At 39.8% G+C, this 20,514-nt stretch overlaps 2 protein-coding genes across 2 annotated transcripts in view; both read left to right on the top strand.

Annotated features, from left to right (window-relative positions):
* Window positions 1–6,422: 6,422 nt before the first annotated feature.
* On the top strand, window positions 6,423–14,291 carry HAUS3 (HAUS augmin like complex subunit 3). The gene is made up of 5 exons (XM_064448980.1): window positions 6,423–6,587; window positions 7,496–9,043; window positions 10,151–10,587; window positions 12,246–12,474; window positions 13,826–14,291. Exons 2-5 carry the CDS (start codon window positions 8,129–8,131, stop codon window positions 14,090–14,092), a joined length of 1,848 nt encoding a protein of 615 aa, XP_064305050.1. The 5' UTR covers window positions 6,423–6,587; window positions 7,496–8,128; the 3' UTR covers window positions 14,093–14,291.
* A 1,003-nt stretch (window positions 14,292–15,294) lies between these two features.
* POLN (DNA polymerase nu) overlaps window positions 15,295–20,514 on the top strand; it is a 108,339-nt gene continuing 103,119 nt past the window's right edge. The window contains exons 1-2 of the mRNA XM_064448981.1: window positions 15,295–16,834; window positions 20,298–20,359. Coding sequence (XP_064305051.1) covers window positions 16,591–16,834; window positions 20,298–20,359 — 306 coding nt within the window. The 5' untranslated portion in view covers window positions 15,295–16,590. The remainder of the gene's footprint in view (window positions 16,835–20,297; window positions 20,360–20,514) is intronic.

Raw genomic sequence — 20,514 nt, 5'->3', positions numbered from 1 at the left:
TGCAGAAGAAACACCCAAGTGCATTGCATAACTGCCTAGGACTGAAATGCAGGGGATGTACGAAACAGGAAAGGTCAGGAACCATTCGATTGCTGCGGCTGTTCTTTCTGCCTGAAGTACTGAGAGTGAGGCCCAGCAAGGGGTTCCTGGGGAGGCAGGTCCAGCCAGAGACTGGCCCACTGGCGAAGCGGGGTGAAGCCCCTCCGATTTCAGATTTTCTTCCTTCCATTTTGCATAAGAAGCACAAAACGTGCTCACACGCAATTTATGTCACTGAAAGGGTCTGTGCAATAAGGGGTTTTGAGCGATGAAGTATGGGTGCATGCGAAGCACTGAGAGCGAGACTGCTGCTGTTCACCGGTCAAATTGGCTGGCGAGCAGGTTCTGGGCTGGAGCTGAAGGCATGGCTCAGTCTGTCAGATGTGTTACACTGTACAGCTTCATTTGTACGCACGTACCTGGTGCTCATGACGTTCTGTAGCACACAGAGTATTGTGTTCTGCCATCATCTCGTCATAATATAAATACAAATTTTTATACCTTTTGGTTGTGGTTTTCAGAGTTTTTTAAATTTTTCATCATTTGGTTTTTTGCATGTAGTGTTTCTCCTCTTTGCAAATCTTTTCATATGGGCTTAATGACTATTTCAGAAGGAGCCCACTGAGTTTTAGCAATTCAAATTAAGAGTATGGTATGAAGGCTGCAGCGCGATTTAAATTAAAGTGCTTTTACCTACACTGGCCCAGCGTAACCCCAATAGTCATTAACGTTATTTGTCTCCAACCACGGGTGCTGTAAAAATTTCCACTTTTACAATTCTGAAGACAAACTAACCTGTAAAACAAAGCACAAATTGAAATGCATTAATGTCTCTTCTAAGTAATTACACCTGAAATCATTCCAGCTCTGCACAAGATAGAAAAAAAAAGAGCGTTAAAAGGCAGCCTGCAAGTTCTGCATGCGTATTTTGTTGATTATGAAAGTGACATCACAGGTGATGTAGAGCCAGACAAAAAAGAGCATTTTAATTTGTTACTAGGAGAGACAAGAGGAGGGATGAAACTCAAATGCTTTTGCAAATTGCATCGTTACGCTCTCGGCTGCAGCGCGTGACATCCACCAGTTTTTGTTTCAGTTTGTCAAGCATGTTGCACTTAAATACAGCGCGATGTCTTGAAAATACAGAAATAGCAGTTTTAAGCAGGTAGCTTGTCGATACGTTTATGTTTGATTCAAATAAACTGGGCTGCTGAATCAGTAAAAATATTAATGCGCAAAGCACAGTAAACTATTTTTTTAATCAAAGCTTTCTTTGAAATTACCACTATCACAGAAGAAGCTTAAAACACAATCCAGCACATCACTACCTTATTATGGATTAATCTTCAATAGGAAAAAAGCTACAATAACCATTTAGCAGGGCTGTATTTTGGGACAGCACCGCTTTTCTCAGCACAAGAAAGAATTGCACAGGGAAAGAGAATTATGTCAAAGGAGGTGGCACTGTTTTTGTAAATCCTGTACAGTTTATGGCCTGTACAGCTCCCTTCCTGACATTTGCCATGTCTTATGATTTGTGTAGAAGAAAAGTAAGTTCCGTCATTTTGCTAATGATGGATGTTTCAAGTTCAGTATTAAAAGCTTGCCTTGCCTATCAGGATAAAAGTGTTTTGTTGAAGCCTATTTAAATGGAAAAGAGCCTTCAATTATAATTAAATTCATGATGATGTAACCATCAGCTTCCTCCAAAGGAGGTAGTTTAAAGTGGTTTCAATAGCAAAGTTCTCAGTTATTATTATTCTAGAAACTGTGAATTACCCAGTGTTCTTAAGGACCGTGGCATGCAAGAAAGGTATGATCATGGTGTGGCTGGCACAGCTGCCACCAGGGGAGCCACGTTTGAAATAGCAGAGATCGCTGATGGTAGGAGGCTGGTTGCCTTTTGCCCGCTATGACTTTACGGTCCCCAGGCTAAGGATGCAGCTCTGCAGAAGCCTCCCAAGAGCTTGCTCTCCTGTGTCACTGCTGTGACAGGAGCCACCGTCCCACTGGCGAGGAGCCGGCTGGAGTTGGAGGGGAGAGGGGGAGTAGGGCCAGGAAGCTGGGGCAGGTCAGGCTGGTCTTTTGCCATCCCTGCTGAGGACCCTGCTGAGTCCTGCTGTATGTTCCCACACCAAGGTTCGGTTTCTTAAGAACAAAACCAGTGTGCAGACAGCCCAGCTGATCAGCCCCACACAGGGTTTTAATCCAAAATAGGGTCAGACGAGTAAACAAACAATTTTCTAAAAAAAAATATAGCCATGTGAATCATTTGTCTAAACACATTAGGAGTGTTAGCCCAAATGTGTAGGCGCTTCTTTTTTATTTATGGCATTGAATCCAACAAAGCTGAAGAAAACTAATCACTTTGACCTGCTTTTCTATGAATAGCAGGTCTCAGAATGAAATCTACCGTTCCTCTAGAGAGAAGATACATGTGCTTGGGAGAGAAAGCAAGCTGGTGCCAAATTTCTGTCTTGTGACTTTGTTATAATGAAAGTTCACATGGCACTTCCAAAGCTGTACTTAATTCAGAATATAGATTTGCTTAAAGCAATTAATTACCTTTCAGGACTGGGCGTTTCCGAAGAGTGGTTGGTACCCCAGCAGTCTGCAGGAGGGACCTCTAACACCCCACTGCTGCTGCGAGCAGATGTGCGGCAGGATGCAAAATGAAAAAGCTTCCACAGTGTTACAGTTCATCAGCTAAAAACTTATTTCCATGTCTTCTCTCTTGGGTGTTTTTGTTGGTTTGTTTTTTTTGTTTTTTTTCACTAACCAAACAAAACCAAACCAAACCCTTAAAGCAGTTATAAGCAAAACACATTTGTAAGAGTTTGTCATGTGCCAGATGTATGCCAGAGGGAGGGTTTATCCTGGCCAGCTGCAACGCCTGTATGGTCTCAACTGTGCCTCCTTGCCTGTGTTTTACAGCCTTGGCCAACGGGTAACCGATAGCTTCTCTCTGAGGTATCAGGCACAACGATGTCATATTTTGCAGTGGAACAAACGCAACATGGCATCGATGGAATAGCGCAGAGCTTGCAGACACCCTTCCAGAAATGTCTATGTCTTAATCTGCTGGAATCCACCATAAAATGGCTTGTAAATACAATATGCTATCTAAAGCAACCTCTCCAGTCCTCGGGCACAGATGCAAAACAACTGCCCCTAGAATGGAAAAAAAAAAAGGGTAGGTAAGCATTTCATTGTGTTTTGACTGAACACAACCAAGAAAAAAAATGAATCAGAGAAAAACAATCGTGACCCGTAAGGAGCTGCAAAAGCAAACAGCAAAGCACACGGGGATGCGGTTCAGCAGGGAAAGGGGCTGTGATGAATTTTGAAGGTATGTTTGTAGCAAGTTTGTAGGGAAGGCTGTTGTTTAACCTCTGCCCTAAAAGCTGATCGATGGTTTAACAAATGAGAATTTGTTTCACGTTACAGGCTTGCTCTTTCAAAATGAGAAGTTCAAGTGCACAATGTTCTGACCTAAAATATTTCAATTCTAGCCTGAATTCCTATGCCAGCGGGGATTATGAGATCATGCTGTCTGTCAACTCCTCTTTCATCCATCTGTTCCCCTCCTCCTTTCCTTGATAACTTTTGAACCTTCAGGCTAATTTTCACCAAATTTGACAAAGCAGAGGTAGGATGGAGGCTGCAACGATAATCCGCGGTGAAAACTTCCAGGGAAATTCCACGTCCTGGTAGAAAGATAAATAGATCATTTCCTGCACTGCCTGTGCCTGAAAGCTGGCCCAGTTGAGCTCTCCACTCTTCTAAGAGGTGGCTATTGGCCAGCACGTATGTGGCTCCTAACCACCGACAGAATGAGCAGATAGGCCTGCCTGCCAAGCTGAACAGATGACGACGTAAGTTTTGTGAAAGGCCACGAGGGAGGTGGGACATCGTACGCGTGTGAGCCTGGATAGAGGGAGGGGAACCAGTCACACAGACAGGGAACTGAAGGCTGCGGTTGCACCAATCCAGATAGACAATTTGATAGACAAAAGATAGACCATCTTTTATCAGACGCGTCTTCTTTCATCTAGGATGTGGACTTCAGTAGCAGAGCTGAATGGCTCCCAGGAGAGCAGAATTTTAGAAAACTTTCTAGGTGTTTAAAATTTGCTTTTACTCAGGTATTTCTTACATCAGTAACATAGTTAGGAAATTTTAAAACTCCAATACCGTGAAGCACAAGCCTCTGAAACACTACTGTAGGACAAGTTGATTTTCGTGCAAGTAACTGACTGAACTGAAACGGCATCGTCTGAAAGTGAATGCTTTTGTTCCTTCCCCATCAGAAAGACGAAATGCACTCTTATCTGCAAGAACAATTTGAAATCTTCAGCTAGCCGAAACTGCAGCTGCATAACAGGCTGCAATCTGATGGAGGGGAATTCAACACTACAGCTCTTTTTACCCATGAGAACTTGCTGCCAGGTCAGGGTTTAATTTAGAAGCGTGTCTTGCGCAGACCACATTGTACCAGAAATCAACATACTGCACTTTGTAGGCAATACAGGTGCTGATTTTGATCTAGAAAACCTCATGTGAGCTAGTCGTAGCTGTGCTGAGCTGCGAGGTTGCTCATTTCCCTGAGTTGCTTCATTTCGACAATTGCATTGAGCTTAGAGAAGTTGCACATTTAGGACACGGAGTGGGAGGGCTCAGCCACCCACATACAGACTAGGCCAATGCCTCATCAGGGTGAAATGTAGAGATAACATTTCTGGATGCAATGAATGATTGATTCCTAGAATAACTGGCCTTAGAAACCACAAGAAAAAAATCACCATTCCAAATTTAGTCTTCGTCAGCACAGAGGATCTAATTCAAGGGCTGTCAGTGGGTGAGCTGCTCCATAGTAGCAACCACAATATAATTAAGCTTCACACTGTAAGAAGAGAGCAAGACAAATAAAGCAGACGGATACTCAATTTTAAGAAAACGACCTATGCAAAAATGGGGAAAAATGCCAGAAAACCCTAAATGAGCAGTTCAAAAGCAAGAAGCCTACAAACACCCAGAAGGCTTCAAAAATACTGTCCTAGAAGCCCAGGTAAAATGCCTGACACAGACATAAAACTGTGGCCCAAACCTCTCCCCTGCATGGCTTGATGGGAACGTCGAGGAAGCTGTTGTGAGGCAAATGGGGAAGCCCAGAAAAACAATGCATGTGAAATGTAAACAGGAAACCAAGATGGCCAAACCTGAGGAGTGGCTGATAAAGGATGCTCCAACTGTTAGTGACAGGTTTACAAGATGCTTGACTCAGAACCAGCCCTTGCAATGCAGGAGAGGTCCTGCAGTCATTGCCAAGAGCCTTCTGTTGGCTCTGTGAGCAGCAGCAGCCAAAAAGGCAAGCAAATGGACCATTGTGAGGAAGGGCATTGGAAACGAGGATTCTGTGGAAAACCTCGGTGCACCCACACCTTGAGGACTGCGTGCAGCCTCGTCTCTGCACCTCAAGCAAGGTGCAGTGATGTTATAAAAGGTAGAGGAGGACAACTGAAATCATTGGGGAGCGGAGCACTTGCTTTAGAGGCCAAGTTTTGGAACCCTCCAAACTGAAGAGGACAGAGCTGAAGTGAAATTTACCCGTGGTTTCTAAATGGCTGTGAAGGTCACAGATAAGGTAAATGCAGAGGTGGCATTCACCAAATCCTGCAGTGCTAGAGCTGAGGGTCACTTGATGAGATTAGGAGATGGGTTAAAAAACAATTAAGAAAGTGCTTTTTTTAAGCAGCAGGTAGTGACGTTCTGGGATTTGTTGCCTTGTCAAGTTTTGAGGTGTTATCAGCAGGTTCAAAAAGGGATTAGACAAATTCATGGACCTAAATTCCATGAAAAAATACTAAAACGACCAGGCAGGGGTGAATCACTATTACAGCAGCTGTGGACAGAGGGGCGGTGGGCACCGTTAGCCCCGCCTCTCAGCTGCGGGGAGGCCAGTGGGCACACACGTGTGTGGCACGGTTTTGGTCCAAGCGGAGCAACGTCAAATTGCGGTCAGGGCTCCCTCAGCCCCTCCCTCCCACACGCTGGTGGCGGCGGGCCCCTGAGCGACCACCGCTACGGCGGAGGGGAGCGGCGCAGCGCTGAGGCGACCGGTGCGGCTCTGACGGGACACCCCTGAGGAGAGAGCCGACCCCACCGCTCAGCCCCGCCTCCGCTCCGTGGGGAGCCCCGCCCCCGCGTGACGTCACCGATCAACGGGCCGGAGCCGGCCAGCCTCCGCGCAGGCCCCTCACCCGTTGGCGCGAGGTGAAGAGGTGCGCGTGAGCGGGCGCCTGCGCGGGAGGGGCTGGTGTGGGGGGTGTTGGTGGGAGAGGCGAGGGAGCGCAGGCGCAGTTGGTGGCGGAGTGGGGCGGCCGCGCGAGACTAGGGCCTGGCGGGCCTTTCGAGCCGCCGGCGCCGCTGACGGGTGCGGCCCCGCCACTGGGCGCGCGCCTCGGGTCCGCCACCCCCGCCTGGGCGGGGCCGCGCCTCCTCAGCCTTCCCGCCGTTTTCTGTGTCTCCTGCTCTGTGCAGTCGCTGAGGTGAGTACCGGGCGGTGTGGGATCGGCGCTCGCTCGCACCGGGAGGGGGTAGTCCTTGCAGCCTTCCCTCTCCCCCCTCGTCCTGCCCTTCCCCGCTCCGGGGCGGATTCTCGGCCAGATCCCCCCTGGGGCTGTGGGCAGGGTCGAGACCGGGCCGGCGGGCGCTTGGACTCATCGGGGCTGCGAGAAAGCCCCTGAGGGCGGCACTCCCGCGGGCTGAGCCGGTTGGGGCCACCGGTCGTCCCCTTGTGAAGCTTCCTCAGGATTCCCGAGAGGTTAGTTTTGGTGTTTGATGGCGGCTTGAGCGGCAGTCTCAGGGTGCTTCAATAACCCGTAGACACATACCTAGAGTTATGTGCGCTCTTTTTAATGTATTTTGACCACAACTTTTTTCTGGCATGGAAGGCAGAGCGCAGTTGGAAGAGTGCCCCGTGACATGAAGCTTGCATAACAAGTTCTATTTCTTATATAATCTGTAACTCTAAGATAAATACACACAGAATTTCAGAAGGATGCGTTTACTTGTTCAGCACTCGTGCCTTCCAGGCTGGCTGGCAAAGTTGGGGTTTCTGGTGGAAGGTATGCTCTAGAAACAAAGTATTAAGTAATACCAAACTGAAAAAAACTCAACCTGGATATTACCAGAGTATTGCAGACAAGGCCTCCTGATTTTGTTGATAATTTATACTATTCTTTGCAGTCTGTTGCACTCACTTTAGGATCCCAAAGCCGATGATTTGTTTGCTGGGATATGGTAAAAGAGCAAACTCCTTTTTCTTTTAAGTTGTGACTATTTTCACAAGAATATTTACATTAATGCTAATTTAAATTTTTTTGTAATTGATCAAAAAACTGCATTATTATGTTGAGATTTTTTTATGTGAAAGGATTTCTTGTTCCATTTTCAGAGGAAGCTTTAAAATGGAGGTTTAGAAGACAAGTTTCTGCTTGCTGCTGGACTAAAACAAAAAAAACCTTTATAAGCAAGATCTTGAAGTGCAGTGTAACATCAATGAGGTTTTGTTTTTAGAACAAACTGAAAGTTCGTCTCACTTTGGAAGAGTTAAAATGGTTGGATGGGGTTTTTTATGTGAGGAAAACTATATAAGTAAATCACTTTTGCAGGTCAATGAATTACTCAATATTTACACCTGTTGCTTTTAAATTAGTTAATTGAATTTACTTTAACTTTAAAAAATATGATAGTATTCTGTTAGTGAATTTATGTGAATTAAGGAAAAACGTAAGCCTTTGCAAAGATCAGGGATTTAATTGATATAAAAATGTGTCCTGATTTGATGAACACCTTACATTAAGACATCCCTGAAATAAAAATTGGTTTCTAGCCTTCAAATAGCTGCTCTAATCCAGAATAACATTCAGTTTTCTGGTGTGATCTGACGCTTCCTTTTTCCTGTGCAGACTAATTTTATTAAAATACTGAATATTCATTTAAAATGACAAAAAAAATACAACTGGAATAATACCCCAAATTTTTTTGTGTATTTGGATCTTTTCTGCTTACAAAAAATATTTTAATCATGAGCTGTGGAAATGATTTTGTGGAAACTCTTAAGCAAATTGGATATCCAAAAGCTGATGAGCTTAATGGAGAAGATTTTGACTGGCTGTTTGAGTCTTCAGAAGACAAATCATTTCTGGAGTGGTTTTGTGGAAATGTAAGTAAGCAGCATGTGGTATCTGAAAAAGAACTGCAAGATTTTGGTAGTCTTGTTGATTCTGGTAAGCCCGTTTTGGAAGGAAATGCACTGGATGAAGTCCTTAAAACCTTGAAGCCTGTGGATTCAAAGAACAGAGAGGAGGAAGAAGAGGAGGAACTGAAGAAATTAGAGGATGAGCTTAAAACTCTTCAGAAGTTAAAAAACCTTCAAATTCATCGACATAATAAGCTTCAGATGATGGTTGCTGCGAACGGCCATGTATTGCAAACATTAAAAAGTAAAGAGGAAGAAGCACATAAAGATTTCAAAGAAGGGTTGGAAGTGTTTACTGTGGCAAATAATAGGCTTAATAATGAACTGCTGTCTCTTACGGATGCAGCTAAGGAACTGGCCTCTCTCTTCACTGCTTCAGATTCAGACCAAGGCTCAGGTCAGCATCCAGTGTTTTTTTCCCAACTTTCTTTGGACAAATATTTGTCTCAGGAAGAACAAAGCACTGCAGCACTTACCTCATACATAAAACCCCATTTTTATCAAGGTATGTCTGAAGGGGTTGAAAAGTCACGTGAAGACAGCTTTCAGTTTGTGGATATAGGCAATCAAGTCACTTGTGATGAGACTAATGAAGTCTGTGAGGAGAGTCAAGAGCTGGCCAGGCTCCAGACAGCGTATATTTGTGCTCAACATCAGCTAATTCAAATGCAAGCTGAAGAGGAGGGCATGAATTCAGCTATAAAATGTGCAGAGAGCATGCTACAGTTGTTAAGGAACGAGGTAAGGTGATAGAAGGTAGTGGAGTTTTAAACCGGCAGGCATGTTCAACTGGATCTAGTAAAAGGAATTGCTGAGTTATTGTTATTTCAACTATTTTTGCATAGTGAGATTGCACTTTTGTGAAGTTTGTCTTGTTCACAAAACTCTGCTTGTGAAATAGCTCCGGTTTCTGTCAGAAATTCTTCAGTATGGCAGAGTACCTTTAATTCTACTTTCCAGAATGACTACCTTAAAAACCTTTCCAGTTTAGTATAACTTTGACATTTCAAATTATAACTGGCTCTCAGCTGTTTGTACAACAAACAAAAGCTTTTCTTTGGTTGAAATTTTGTGGTATTGAGGAGCTAATATGATAAATGTATTCCTGTTTATATTCCATAGCATAAACTTGAAAAGTTTTAGTTCACTGACTTTTGAAACTCAAGTGTTTGTAATATGGGGACATTATGGTGATATGTTTTAAATACCAAATAAATGAATCAGTCTGTCCCAGAAATCTCTCAACAAGTGAGTGACAGGTAGATGTGACTACTGGAAGTTAATAATGTGGAGAAAATGTAACAGAAGGGAAAATATTAACTTATGCCAGTCATGGACTAACTTGAGGCATCATGTCAGTTTGTATATTTTCATTTATGGGTGACTAGCATATAGGCCTTGATTGATTAGAGTTATTTGAAGAAGATTGATTCCAATAGCAGTGTCGGCAGTCATCTGAATATAAAAAGTTACGTCAGCACGTGAGATTTCTGTTAGACATGCTTGAAATCTGGGTGCTAAGTAAAATACAACTTTTCTATTTTTTTCCCCACAATAAACTGTTTCCTGGCCCTGCGATAGAGTGAAATTAGTATTTACTGAAATACATTTATTTGATATCTACTTTAAAAATCTGTACTTATGTGTAAAGTTCTGTAAAACTGCTTTTGCAGTTTTAGTTTTATTTTAAATTGTATCTACAATCTAAAGATTTAATTTAATTGTAGATACAAAAGATGCAGTGATTATAATGTAATGTAAGTACGTGAATCTTGTGTGAAGAAATGTGTTAGGGAAGTGGCTTGGAGGGAACCATGAAGAAACTGACAAATATTTTGCTTTACGTAGGACATTGGAAAACAAGAAAACCTCAGTGCCAAAATATCTAGTTTAAATGATGAAACTTCAGCAATTGAACAAGAAATAACTCAGATAAGCAATGAAGAGCTGCTTCCCCTTCTAAAAGTGAATGCACAGCTTTTGAGTGCGCCAGTGGTGAAAGGATACTTGGATCATCAGATTGCTCAGCTGGACTATTATGCTTCAAGACAAGATGAAGTATGCAGGCATTTGATAAGACAGAAAGCATCGTTTGAACTTATTGAGCTAGCGTATGAAATGGAGTTGAAGAAACATAAGGAGGTCTGCTGTCAACTTGAGAATTTGGTAGCATCTCTGAAACAGAGCAGCAATGAGTTGCAACAGAGGCTACAAGCAATGACTGAGCAAACTGAACATGCAAAGCCAAGAAACGCTATTAGTTCAGAGGATGGTTTCTCTTGCAGGTAAGTATTTTAGTCACTATTGAACTTTGACTTACTTTGAAATAATATTGGGGAGATAAAGACTTAGGCAAGCTAAGCCTTTTCTGTTGCTAAGTTCTTAGTTGCTATAGTATTTTGAATTCTCCAGAACTGAAGCCTTCAAGATATGAGATTTGCCTCTTCCTTATCCTTTAAAATTCTTTTCAGGTTTGCCTGAGGTAAAACTGTTCAATTATCAGTCTTGTTAATATTGCTGAAGCATTCCCAAGCAATTTTGAGAATATAATGAATGTTTAAAGCCAAACCTGTCTCATGTGGTGCCCTGATCTAGGACCTCTTGAAAGTTGTTGTAGAAGTATAAGTGTAGAGAACTGTTAAAAACAATATCCCAGATCATATGCATGGCCTCATCAGCTTAGCCTGCAAAAACCCCCATGTGGTAGATGAGGGGAACGACTGCTTGAATATATGAAATGTGTTTAGCTCATTTTTACTGCTTGATTTGCCATCTGGCTTCAGTGTCCTGTCACCCACGTAGGAGCCAGGTTTTTCACACTCTAAGTAACTAAGTCGTCTTGTAACTCAGGTGATACAGTAGGAACATGTGCTGTGTTGCTGTCACTTCAAGGCTTTAAACCTTTTGATAAGGTATATAGTATAATTATAGGTGTGTTAATGTTAGACTTTTCCTCCTTCTTTAAAATGGTGCTTTAAGTGTGTTGTAATAATTAAGTGATAGTTGAGTATGGTCTTGCACCGTGAATAACTGCATGAATGAGGCAGCATTAATCGCTTTTGCATTGGCAACTTATAAAGTTTTTGTTCAGGTTTATAATTATGTCTCCAAATCACTGAATCAGAATGTTGTCTGGCTACTTTTTCACTTTTTTTTTTTTTTTAAATGAAATGGTATGTGTTAGTGTTCACGATTGTGAAGGGAAGTTGAAAAAGCTAAAAACCCTAAAGGGTTTGTAAGTAGAAGACACTTGAAAGAAAGTAAGTTATTTTTGAAATATAGCTCCTGCTCTTATTAAAGCCAATCTAATTCTATAGTGGGGCTCAATTCCTAAAGGTTTTAATATGCAGAGGTGGTGTTAGCAACCAAGCAAAGTTATCTGAAATCATGTTAGACTTTTCCTGATGCAGTGTAAGGGTACAGTTTGGTACAGCAGGTATTGCTGTCTTTTGCATGACTTGTAACTCATTGGAGAATTTCTTAGCAGTCTTTTCATAGATAGAAAATGGGAAATACTCCAGTAAGCTGGAAAATGTCATAAAGAGTTCTCTTATTTCTCACTGGCCATTGAAGTCTTTTTTTCAGCACTTAAAAAAATTGGATCTTTCTTTGCTGTCATTGAGGTGTTAGGAAATAGTTGGCAAAGGCACATCGTCAGCTTGTATTTGCATTCATTGTGTACTTATTAACTGTTACTTTGGTATTTCATTGCTGTTAATTTAATACTGAAATATTTTTGAGTCCTATTAATCACATAATAGCTATATATAGATAGAATCTTTAAATCAGTGGGAGATACAGCAGTGTAGTAAGAGTACCCTGAGCAGTACTGTCCTTTATGAGTCCTCAGGCTTCTCAACAGGAACATCTTCTCTTGACTAATAATGACAAGAGTGCTTGGGAAACTTAAAAATGCTTGTATGTCTAACTTCATTTGTTACAGGCTGTATCAGCTTCTGGAAGGAGAAAATGAAAACCAACAGTTGTTTAAAACATACAAAAACCTGGAGCAGATGGCTCAGAAGTTAAAGCAGGACTGTGCTACAGTACAAGATCAGCTAGCAGCATCTTCTCAAGAACAGTCTCTCCTTTCTTCCAAGCTAAAAAGTGATGTAGATACCCTTTATGATGCTCTGTATCGTGGAGGAAATCATATACAACTCCGTAGTCAGGTAAGCCCATATCTAGTTATTAAAAGTATTATGTTAATGTGTGTCATGTTCTTCTACTGAGAAAAACATCGTATAAAGGCTGTAGACTCAGGCTGCCTCCCTCATGTCAGCAACAGATTTATTAGCATAATGATGATGGGCCCAGTATTTATATTGTTCTTAGCAAAATGAATTTTGTAAATGTTGGCAGGTGGTGATTTTTGGTTTCTGAGCAAATCATTGCATCCAACTCTTCCTTTGAAAGACATAAACAGTCCTGTATTACTAGTAAGTTTAAGGTGTGGGAAGTATGTCGTCTGGATACAGTATCACTGGAAAATTAACTTAGTTTTCTCTTTATTTCAGCCAGGCTGAAATTTCCCCTGTTATTTCCCCTGTTACCTGTAATACCTGAATAGTACAGTTTGGCCCATTTAAAGAGCCGGGCCATGGGTGGCTCCTTTGGACAAAATAAGAATATCAGAATTTTGAAGGACAGGTATAGTAGGACAGTCCTGCTACAGAGCTCCAGATGTTGGGTTTAGAGCCTCTTTTAAATGGGAATAGGAGTGGTTAAATGCAACTTGTCATGGTTTTTAAATAATTGTAGCTATCTCAAAAGCAGGTTGAGGGAAGTCTACTGTTGAATAATACTTCCTTGGTTAAACACATAACACTTAACGATTCCATCTGTCAAGAGAATTTGCAATGTATAGAACTGTTTTCATGAAAAAATGAAACTTTGTAATTGGAACCATACATATTTTGGGATTGCATGTTATTAAATCCATCAAATACCTTTCTATTGATTCAAGGTACCTCTTAGAAAATAGTGACATCTCCTATTGCTACTCTTTCTCAAGAAAAGTAATTCCTTAAATAAAGAAATAATGTGCAAGTAGATGACTAGCCTACTTAACACTGAACATCATAAGAATGACAGTTGGGAAAATTGTAGCTGGTAATTAATTATGTAATTTTAAAATTGAATTGGCTTTTTTCTTGTGGCTTTTTTTTTGTTCCCTTTTAAGATTTGACAAGCTATGAAGACTTATAATCGATTAAAAATGTCATCCAACCATCTATCTAGTTGAGGGCCAGATTCTTATGGTCTTAACTCATCTGGTTTAGTAAACGAGTAAATGAAATTACATTTCATAACCTGATGCAAGTACCATTATATGGAGCTCAAAAGTTGCATAACTTGAATGGAATCCCTTATCACCCATGTTTCTATTTTTTTTTTGTGATGACTTTTCACTTAGAGAAGAGAAAGTGGCTTCCAAAACAAAAAAAAAAAAATCTGTATTTCTAGTTCAGCTAGTGTATTAACAATATAAAAGTAATAATTTTGTCTTGTATTTTTTGTCAGGAACTTACTGAGCTGTTTCGTCAATTGAAAGCTGACTTAAATAAACTAAATCAACTCCTTATGGATCTGATTGCTGATGTGAAGTCAAAGAGAAACTTTTTACAGTCCAATAAGCTGCATCAGATGGAAAGAAACTTGTATGTGCATTTTTTCAAAGATGAAGACCACTTGAAAGAGATGGTGGAGAAGCTTGAGCAGCTGTCTGAGGCTACAGCCAGTGGTCTGGAACATAAGAATTTCACCACCAGTGAAGTTCTTAATGTTTAAACTTAATTGTACTCTTGAAGGAAAACACATTACTGTAAACTGTCTACAAGTTTACGGAATAAGTGTTAGCTTATCAAGGCTAACATTTATCTATCATTGCAATGTATGTTTAGCTGCCACAGTTACTGAGTTTGGATTGTATGCTGCTTCATGGCATTTGCCACCTGCCCACTGAGTTAAAATCTCAGTTTTGTCAAAGTTCTTTCATATGAAGTAGTATGTTGTTTATTTGGATGAGTTACATTCAGGCCGGTCTTCTGCTAGCCTGTATGTTGATGTCAACTGCACACAGCATAGCACAAAAAGGAATATTTTATACCCTTGGGATAAGTTTTCTGCCATGATAAGAACCTTTGATATGTGCACTGAAAAATAAAGGTGGAAAAGACATTCCAGATTTTGGAACGTGAATGTAATGTGCTCATTCTGAAGAGGAGAGTCCTCCAAGGCAGATGTTCTGTGATTATTTCCCTTACAGCTCTCCTAAGAAGATTTGGTTTTGTTAGAATGTGTTGGAATATATACCAGAGTCTGTTTCAAGTACCAAGACCATCTGTTTTAAGACCCTTCTGATATCTCTTAATTTAACTTATGGTCTACCTTGTCCACTGAAACCAGTCCATACTCATACAGGGCTCTTCAAAGAAAAATAATTTTAAATTTACATTTTGGACTTCTGAGTTTGCTCTATAATTTATAATGATAGGCATTTCAATTCAGAGTCCTGATGCTTTCATAACTCTGCTTTCATGTGCATTGTTAGACTGTTTATCATATTTTTATATAGCTTCCTAATATACCAACGGAACTAAATAGGCTTTGTGATAACTTCGTCTTTTACATTTTGATGGGATCAGCTGTGCTTGCTTTCAAGCATTGTACATATCAATGAAGGTTCATAAATTAGCTTTAACTTCAGTAACAATAGTCTTTAATTTGATGGCAGACTTTTAATTTTTATGTGAGAATAACTTATTTTTTAAACTTCCTGGCTGGATGTCTTTTTATCTGGATTTCATGCTGCTTAACTCTATACATTGTGTTTATTATTAAATGCCAAACACTAAATGCAGTGTTGTCAATATTTATGGTGAATCCGTGTGTTGGTTTTAGGTGTATTCTCATGCATAGCATCTTGTTTATATTTAGTCTCCTAGGTTCTCATTTTGATACGCCCCTGAGGTTTTGACTGCTGCTTCCCATCCTGAGAAGTCAGGGAGTGTTTTTACCCTGTGTAGGAAAGAAATGTTGCTCCTAATTATGAAAGTTAGGAGGAGCTGTGTATGGGGAAGGATTATATCTCTGACTCCTGGAATGTCATGAAAAAGCAAGCCATTCTGCCTCTCCCTCTTTCACATGCTTACTATAAAATCTGAGCTTGATAGGTATAGTCAATACTAATGCAGCCTGATAGCTGTTCCTCTTTGAATCTGAATACAAATGGTACTTGTAAGTATTCAAACTGCAATTGGCCTATGGTCTTGAGCTAAGAAAAATACTTCCATGTAAGCAGCGGAAATATTGTTTACTTGATGGTTAAACTTGACTTGAAAGTCTACTTATGCCCTGGTCTCTTCTACCTAATCCAGAGTAACAGGACTTCCAATTACTAACTTGTGTAGGAATAATTTACTTAAAAGCACTTTTTGGTAGAGCAATTGACTTGTACAGCTTGAATTGTTTAAATATTTTGAAAATGTTGGGTATTTATTTTGTGTTTGTGGTAAATTTTATGTATTGTTATGGTCTAACTATAGAAAGTCATCAAAGCCATCAGTATGGACACCATTGTTTCTAATTCTCCCATATGTGTTGTATCCAGGAGCTCTCCAGGTATTTTGTATGTATTATAGAATATGGCTACAGGTCAACTGGAAAAGCAACTACTTTTCAAAAAAGGTTAAAATTTAGAACAGCAATAACTGCAGTCAAAGCCTGTAGAGACTTCAGATGTTGCTGACCTGTTTCTTAAATTGACAAACTATAGTAACTATTTTAATGTTATAAATATTTAATAGTGCTTGAGTACGTCAATTATACAAAGTTTAAGGAATAGAGGTCTTATAAGTATTTTCTGAAATAACACATAATGAATGTGTATCATGTTAGTAATATTTGTTTCTTTCATCTGTGTTGGCTCTATTCTGGCAGTTACTTGAAAGTTGTTTTGTGTTTTTTATTCTTGGTAAAATCTGAGCACCAATAACAGTAAATATTTACATTCGCTAGATATAAACTAGTTTAAAGATGTTGAGGAAGGGAGAGGTAAGTATTTTGGACATCTATGATAATTCTTGTTTTTTTGTCAGATTTTTTTAATTAGAAGTTAGCTTTACTCATAGGACTGCTTAATTTTTTATCGGTCTATGAGAACACTATTTCAAAGAAGTTTCACTTAGTGATTTGTAAATTATTACAATTTGCTAATTTTTATTTACAATAGTTAAACTTACAGGCATGTCAGGGAGGAAATGTCATTTTGCTATGGAGAAGAGTGAATGGCTGAACATACTATAATGTCTTTAATTTCAACAAAATGTAAGTGCAGATTGTTCCATGGCCCTGGTATCATGCATAACTTGTGTGTTCTGTGTTTAGGTTTAATCTTAAAAATGGAACAGTACACATCATACATAGGATGTGTGACTTCTGAAGTGCCTTTATCTGATATCGCTCAGAGGATTATGACAGCTTTGCAGTCTATTCCTGTAGAAGTTCAGACTAGCAGAAAAAATAACCAGAGTGAGTAAATCTTACCCTGTTTAAGTGTTTCTATTTTCAGTTGAAAAACTGAATCTCCAACAAACAAAATCATATAAAACCTCTAGTCCCTATTTAAAAAGAAAATAATATGTGAGTTTAGGTTTCCAGGTTTAGAAGGGAAATTAAGCTGTAACTGTGATATTTGCTGGGACTTCTCTGATTAAATAATGCTAGGTGAGTGCAAGGAACTAAGATATTACCAGTACCCTCAATTTAATTATTTTTTTCTTCCTGTTCCTCTGTGTAGTGTAGAATAGATGGGAATTTCAAACTGTTAATAATACTGTAAATCAAGTGTATACATTAACTTGACTCGGAACTAGAAATTTCAGGATCACTAGAGGTACTGGGAACTTACCAGAAGGCTCCTGAACTCTCCAGACTTGTGTCTGTCCTTTAAACATGTCTTCATTAGCAACTCACTCCTTGTGAAATTCAAGGGGGAGGAGTGAACAAAAGTCCCAGTAGTAGAGCAAATTGGGTAATGTTAAAAGTGCCCCAGCAGATCTTTGAGTCTGTTGGGCAAGATTTGCTCAGAATGCTGTGGATATTAGGGAGGTTTTGCAAGATGGAATTTTTATTCTGAATTCTTTGTATTTCTTAGTCTACCAGTCTTGTAGCTCTGGAAAGAAGTAAATAGCAAGTTAGAGTTTTGCTTGGTTTTAGTTCTCTGTTTTCTCCTGAGAACTAGATCCTGCAACATTATCAGGTTGATGGGATTTAAATCTAGGATGTGTTCTTGTATATGTGGTGTTTGTTGCAGCCTCATTTTTACATAAATGACAGTTCAGGCACTTCTTTCAGTAGTAAAGTATTGGATCAGTGGAGCCTGATGGTGTTTAGCAGTGAAAAGGGTAGTTCATTGCTGTGTAAATCAGTGATACACATTTGAAGAAATATGGGATGGGTTAATTTTAAAATTAAAAACCAAGCTTGTTTTAAATAAAATCAGATCTCTTCTCAGACTCAGTTTAAGTGCCATTCTACTTCTCTTGCTACTGTGTCATTTCCCCTTCCTTAATTTTCCTGTGTAATGTTTTTTGTCTTAGACTTGGGAACTCTCTGTACTGTGCAATATCTATATCGTGTTATGTTGTCTGCTGTTGACCCATTTACTCTCTGTCAAGCTGTAAAATTACAGACTCTCTTTTAAAAAACTCCATGAAGGTGTCTGGTATCTTTAGCCAAATGATCTTGTCGTCTTTGTAGCATTGCTAAATCCTTATTCACTGGGGAGTGAAAGAACAGTATAAGCATTTAGTGGCAGCAGGTCATATGACTAGCTTTTCTTGCTCTTGTTTTCCATGTAGTAATTACCACAATTGTTTCTAGTGTATAGGCTTAAGAACAAATGTATTTGAATTGCTTTTAGGAAATGGCCTGTATATATAACTTCAGCTGATCAGCGTTGATCTGGAGAGAAGAAAAAGTTTGCGTTCCGTAAAAAAAAAAGAAAACCAAAACCTGTTGTGTTAGTTGGTCTGTTTCAAACTGTATTGAACTGTATTTTATTGATAATCTTTACAGATTAAATTCTACTTACTGTAAAGACTGTTTGTCTTTATAAGGTAAATATTGGGTTCAAATAGGGCAAATATCTGTGATGTTGAACTAGCAGATGAAATTCTGTGGTTACCTTTGCAGTAGAGCTTGTAATGGTTCCATCTAGCCTTAAGGAGTTTGAAGGCAAAGATGGGTTTTTGCTGCCATCTGGCGATACTTTTCCATAAACCAGAAGTTTAAGGTTGCATAGCTCTTTAGATACAGGTCATACTGAATACTGTGTGCTGAAGGAGGGAAATGTAATCCTCACCATCTTCTCTGGGGGATGAATTTGTCAAGAGAAATAGTCTAGCTGTGAAACAATTAAAAGCACTGAATGTAAACTCAGTTACTATAGTTCTTAAATTATAATTTGTTGTAGGAAGTGTCAAGAAAACCAAACCTAAAGTGTTTGAAGCTGCAAATACAGCTATGCCATATTAGCTATTCTAACAGCTCAGGTTAGAAGTCTGAGCTGGAGATAACTGATTATACACATAACACCAACATGAACCTGCATGTAATACTATAAAGTAATAAGCTTCTGGAGACTAACCTAGTTAGTCTTTGAAAATGCTTTTCTTAGTATTTTAAATACAGGGTCCTGGTTTGCCTAGACAATTTTTTTCTTAAAATGGTTTCAGTAAATAGATCACCTTATGCTTTGTTTGATATTGGTCATCAGCACATTAGATTCAGAAAGTGTCTTGCTGCTGGTAATGCAGATTTTGTAGCTGGAAGCAGCAGCGGAGTGTTGTATTCCAGTATGGACCAGGTGTTAGAAGGGGACAAAATACATATTTTGCCCATGAGGTATCTTCTGGCTGGGCAGTAAAAGAACCTAGAGATAAAGGAATCGTAACTAATTGCAAACTCGTGAGAGACCCATACTTCAGTGTTCTCTTTTTCCCCATTCCTGTACCTACTGAGTTTGTAATTACTGCTGGCCTGGTGCCCCTTGTTCTTTTATTCCAGTCTTAACTTGCTTCTCTTCTTGGGGCTACTGGGCAGTGTTGAGGGCAGAAAAGAGGAGGCATGTCCTAATTCTTTCATTTAGCATGGTGCAGAGTCCTGAAGTGTATTTCCAAAGCCTTCCTTAAACTGCAGCGTCTGCCTGCTTTCAGAGCTGTAGGTTAAATATCACTGATGCGGTGTGCCTGGGCCAACAGCGGTGCTGTGGCACTGGGCTCTGTCACAGACCCAGCGCTGAGAGCCATCCTGCTGCTTGTGGTGCTAGTCACTGCCTGGCCTTTCTGTCAGTTTGATAAGTCTGAAGCCTTCTTGCTCTCTCTTCTTGTCTGGTCTTACAATACCTGTTCTATCATGGGGATGAACAATGTGAAAAAATTACCCTCTGCAGATGAAGCATGGTCAGATCTCTGCAAGGTATGGTATGCTAAAAATGTGTGTGCAAATAGTGTTCTACTGAAGAAAATTAATGTGGAATAATACTACCTAATTCTAAGAAAACACTTAAACCGTGTGAAGTTGTAGAGGTTGGGTTGTTTTGGGTTATTTATTGTTTGGGTTTTTTTTCCCTTTTTGCCCATGCCCCCAGCTTTACTTTGACCAAGGTGGGATGTGTTTTCTTGAAAGAAGGAAAAACACATATTTGTGGTATTATAGTAATGCCTCTTCTGAAAGCCGTGGAAAATGTTTGTCTGCTTTTAGCAAATTTGAATTAATTTTTTTCTTAATGGGGACAGAGCACATTTTTACATATGCATACTTAAGAACCTGCAGGGGCCATTTAAGCATGAATGGTATTAATATGAGGGAAGTGGTTGTCGTGGAATATCTTACTGCAGTTATTTCAGGTTTGGTAAAAGTGTCAGTAATGTAACACTATGCACTGCTCTCAGATCTGTATTATAAAACATTTCCCATTCTTTTTTTAAAGGTATAGAGAAGACAAAGGAAAATAAACTAGGTGATAAGGATGCACATCTGAAAAATGACAAGGCAAGCATATTCTAAGATTGAAGACCGCTAAAAGCAGTCTTTTTATAGCAGGTTTGCAGTTGGTTTGCACTGGCTCTTTCATAATAAGCTTTATCACAATATATTGCATACATACACTCCCAGTTCAGATTAACTTTCCTCTACCTTTTTTACAC

Source organism: Phalacrocorax carbo, chromosome 4 (genome assembly GCF_963921805.1).
Source record: "Phalacrocorax carbo chromosome 4, bPhaCar2.1, whole genome shotgun sequence".
NCBI lineage: Eukaryota > Metazoa > Chordata > Aves > Suliformes > Phalacrocoracidae > Phalacrocorax > Phalacrocorax carbo.
Note: the sequence above shows the minus strand (reverse complement) of the source record. Positions and strands in the feature narration are given on the sequence as shown.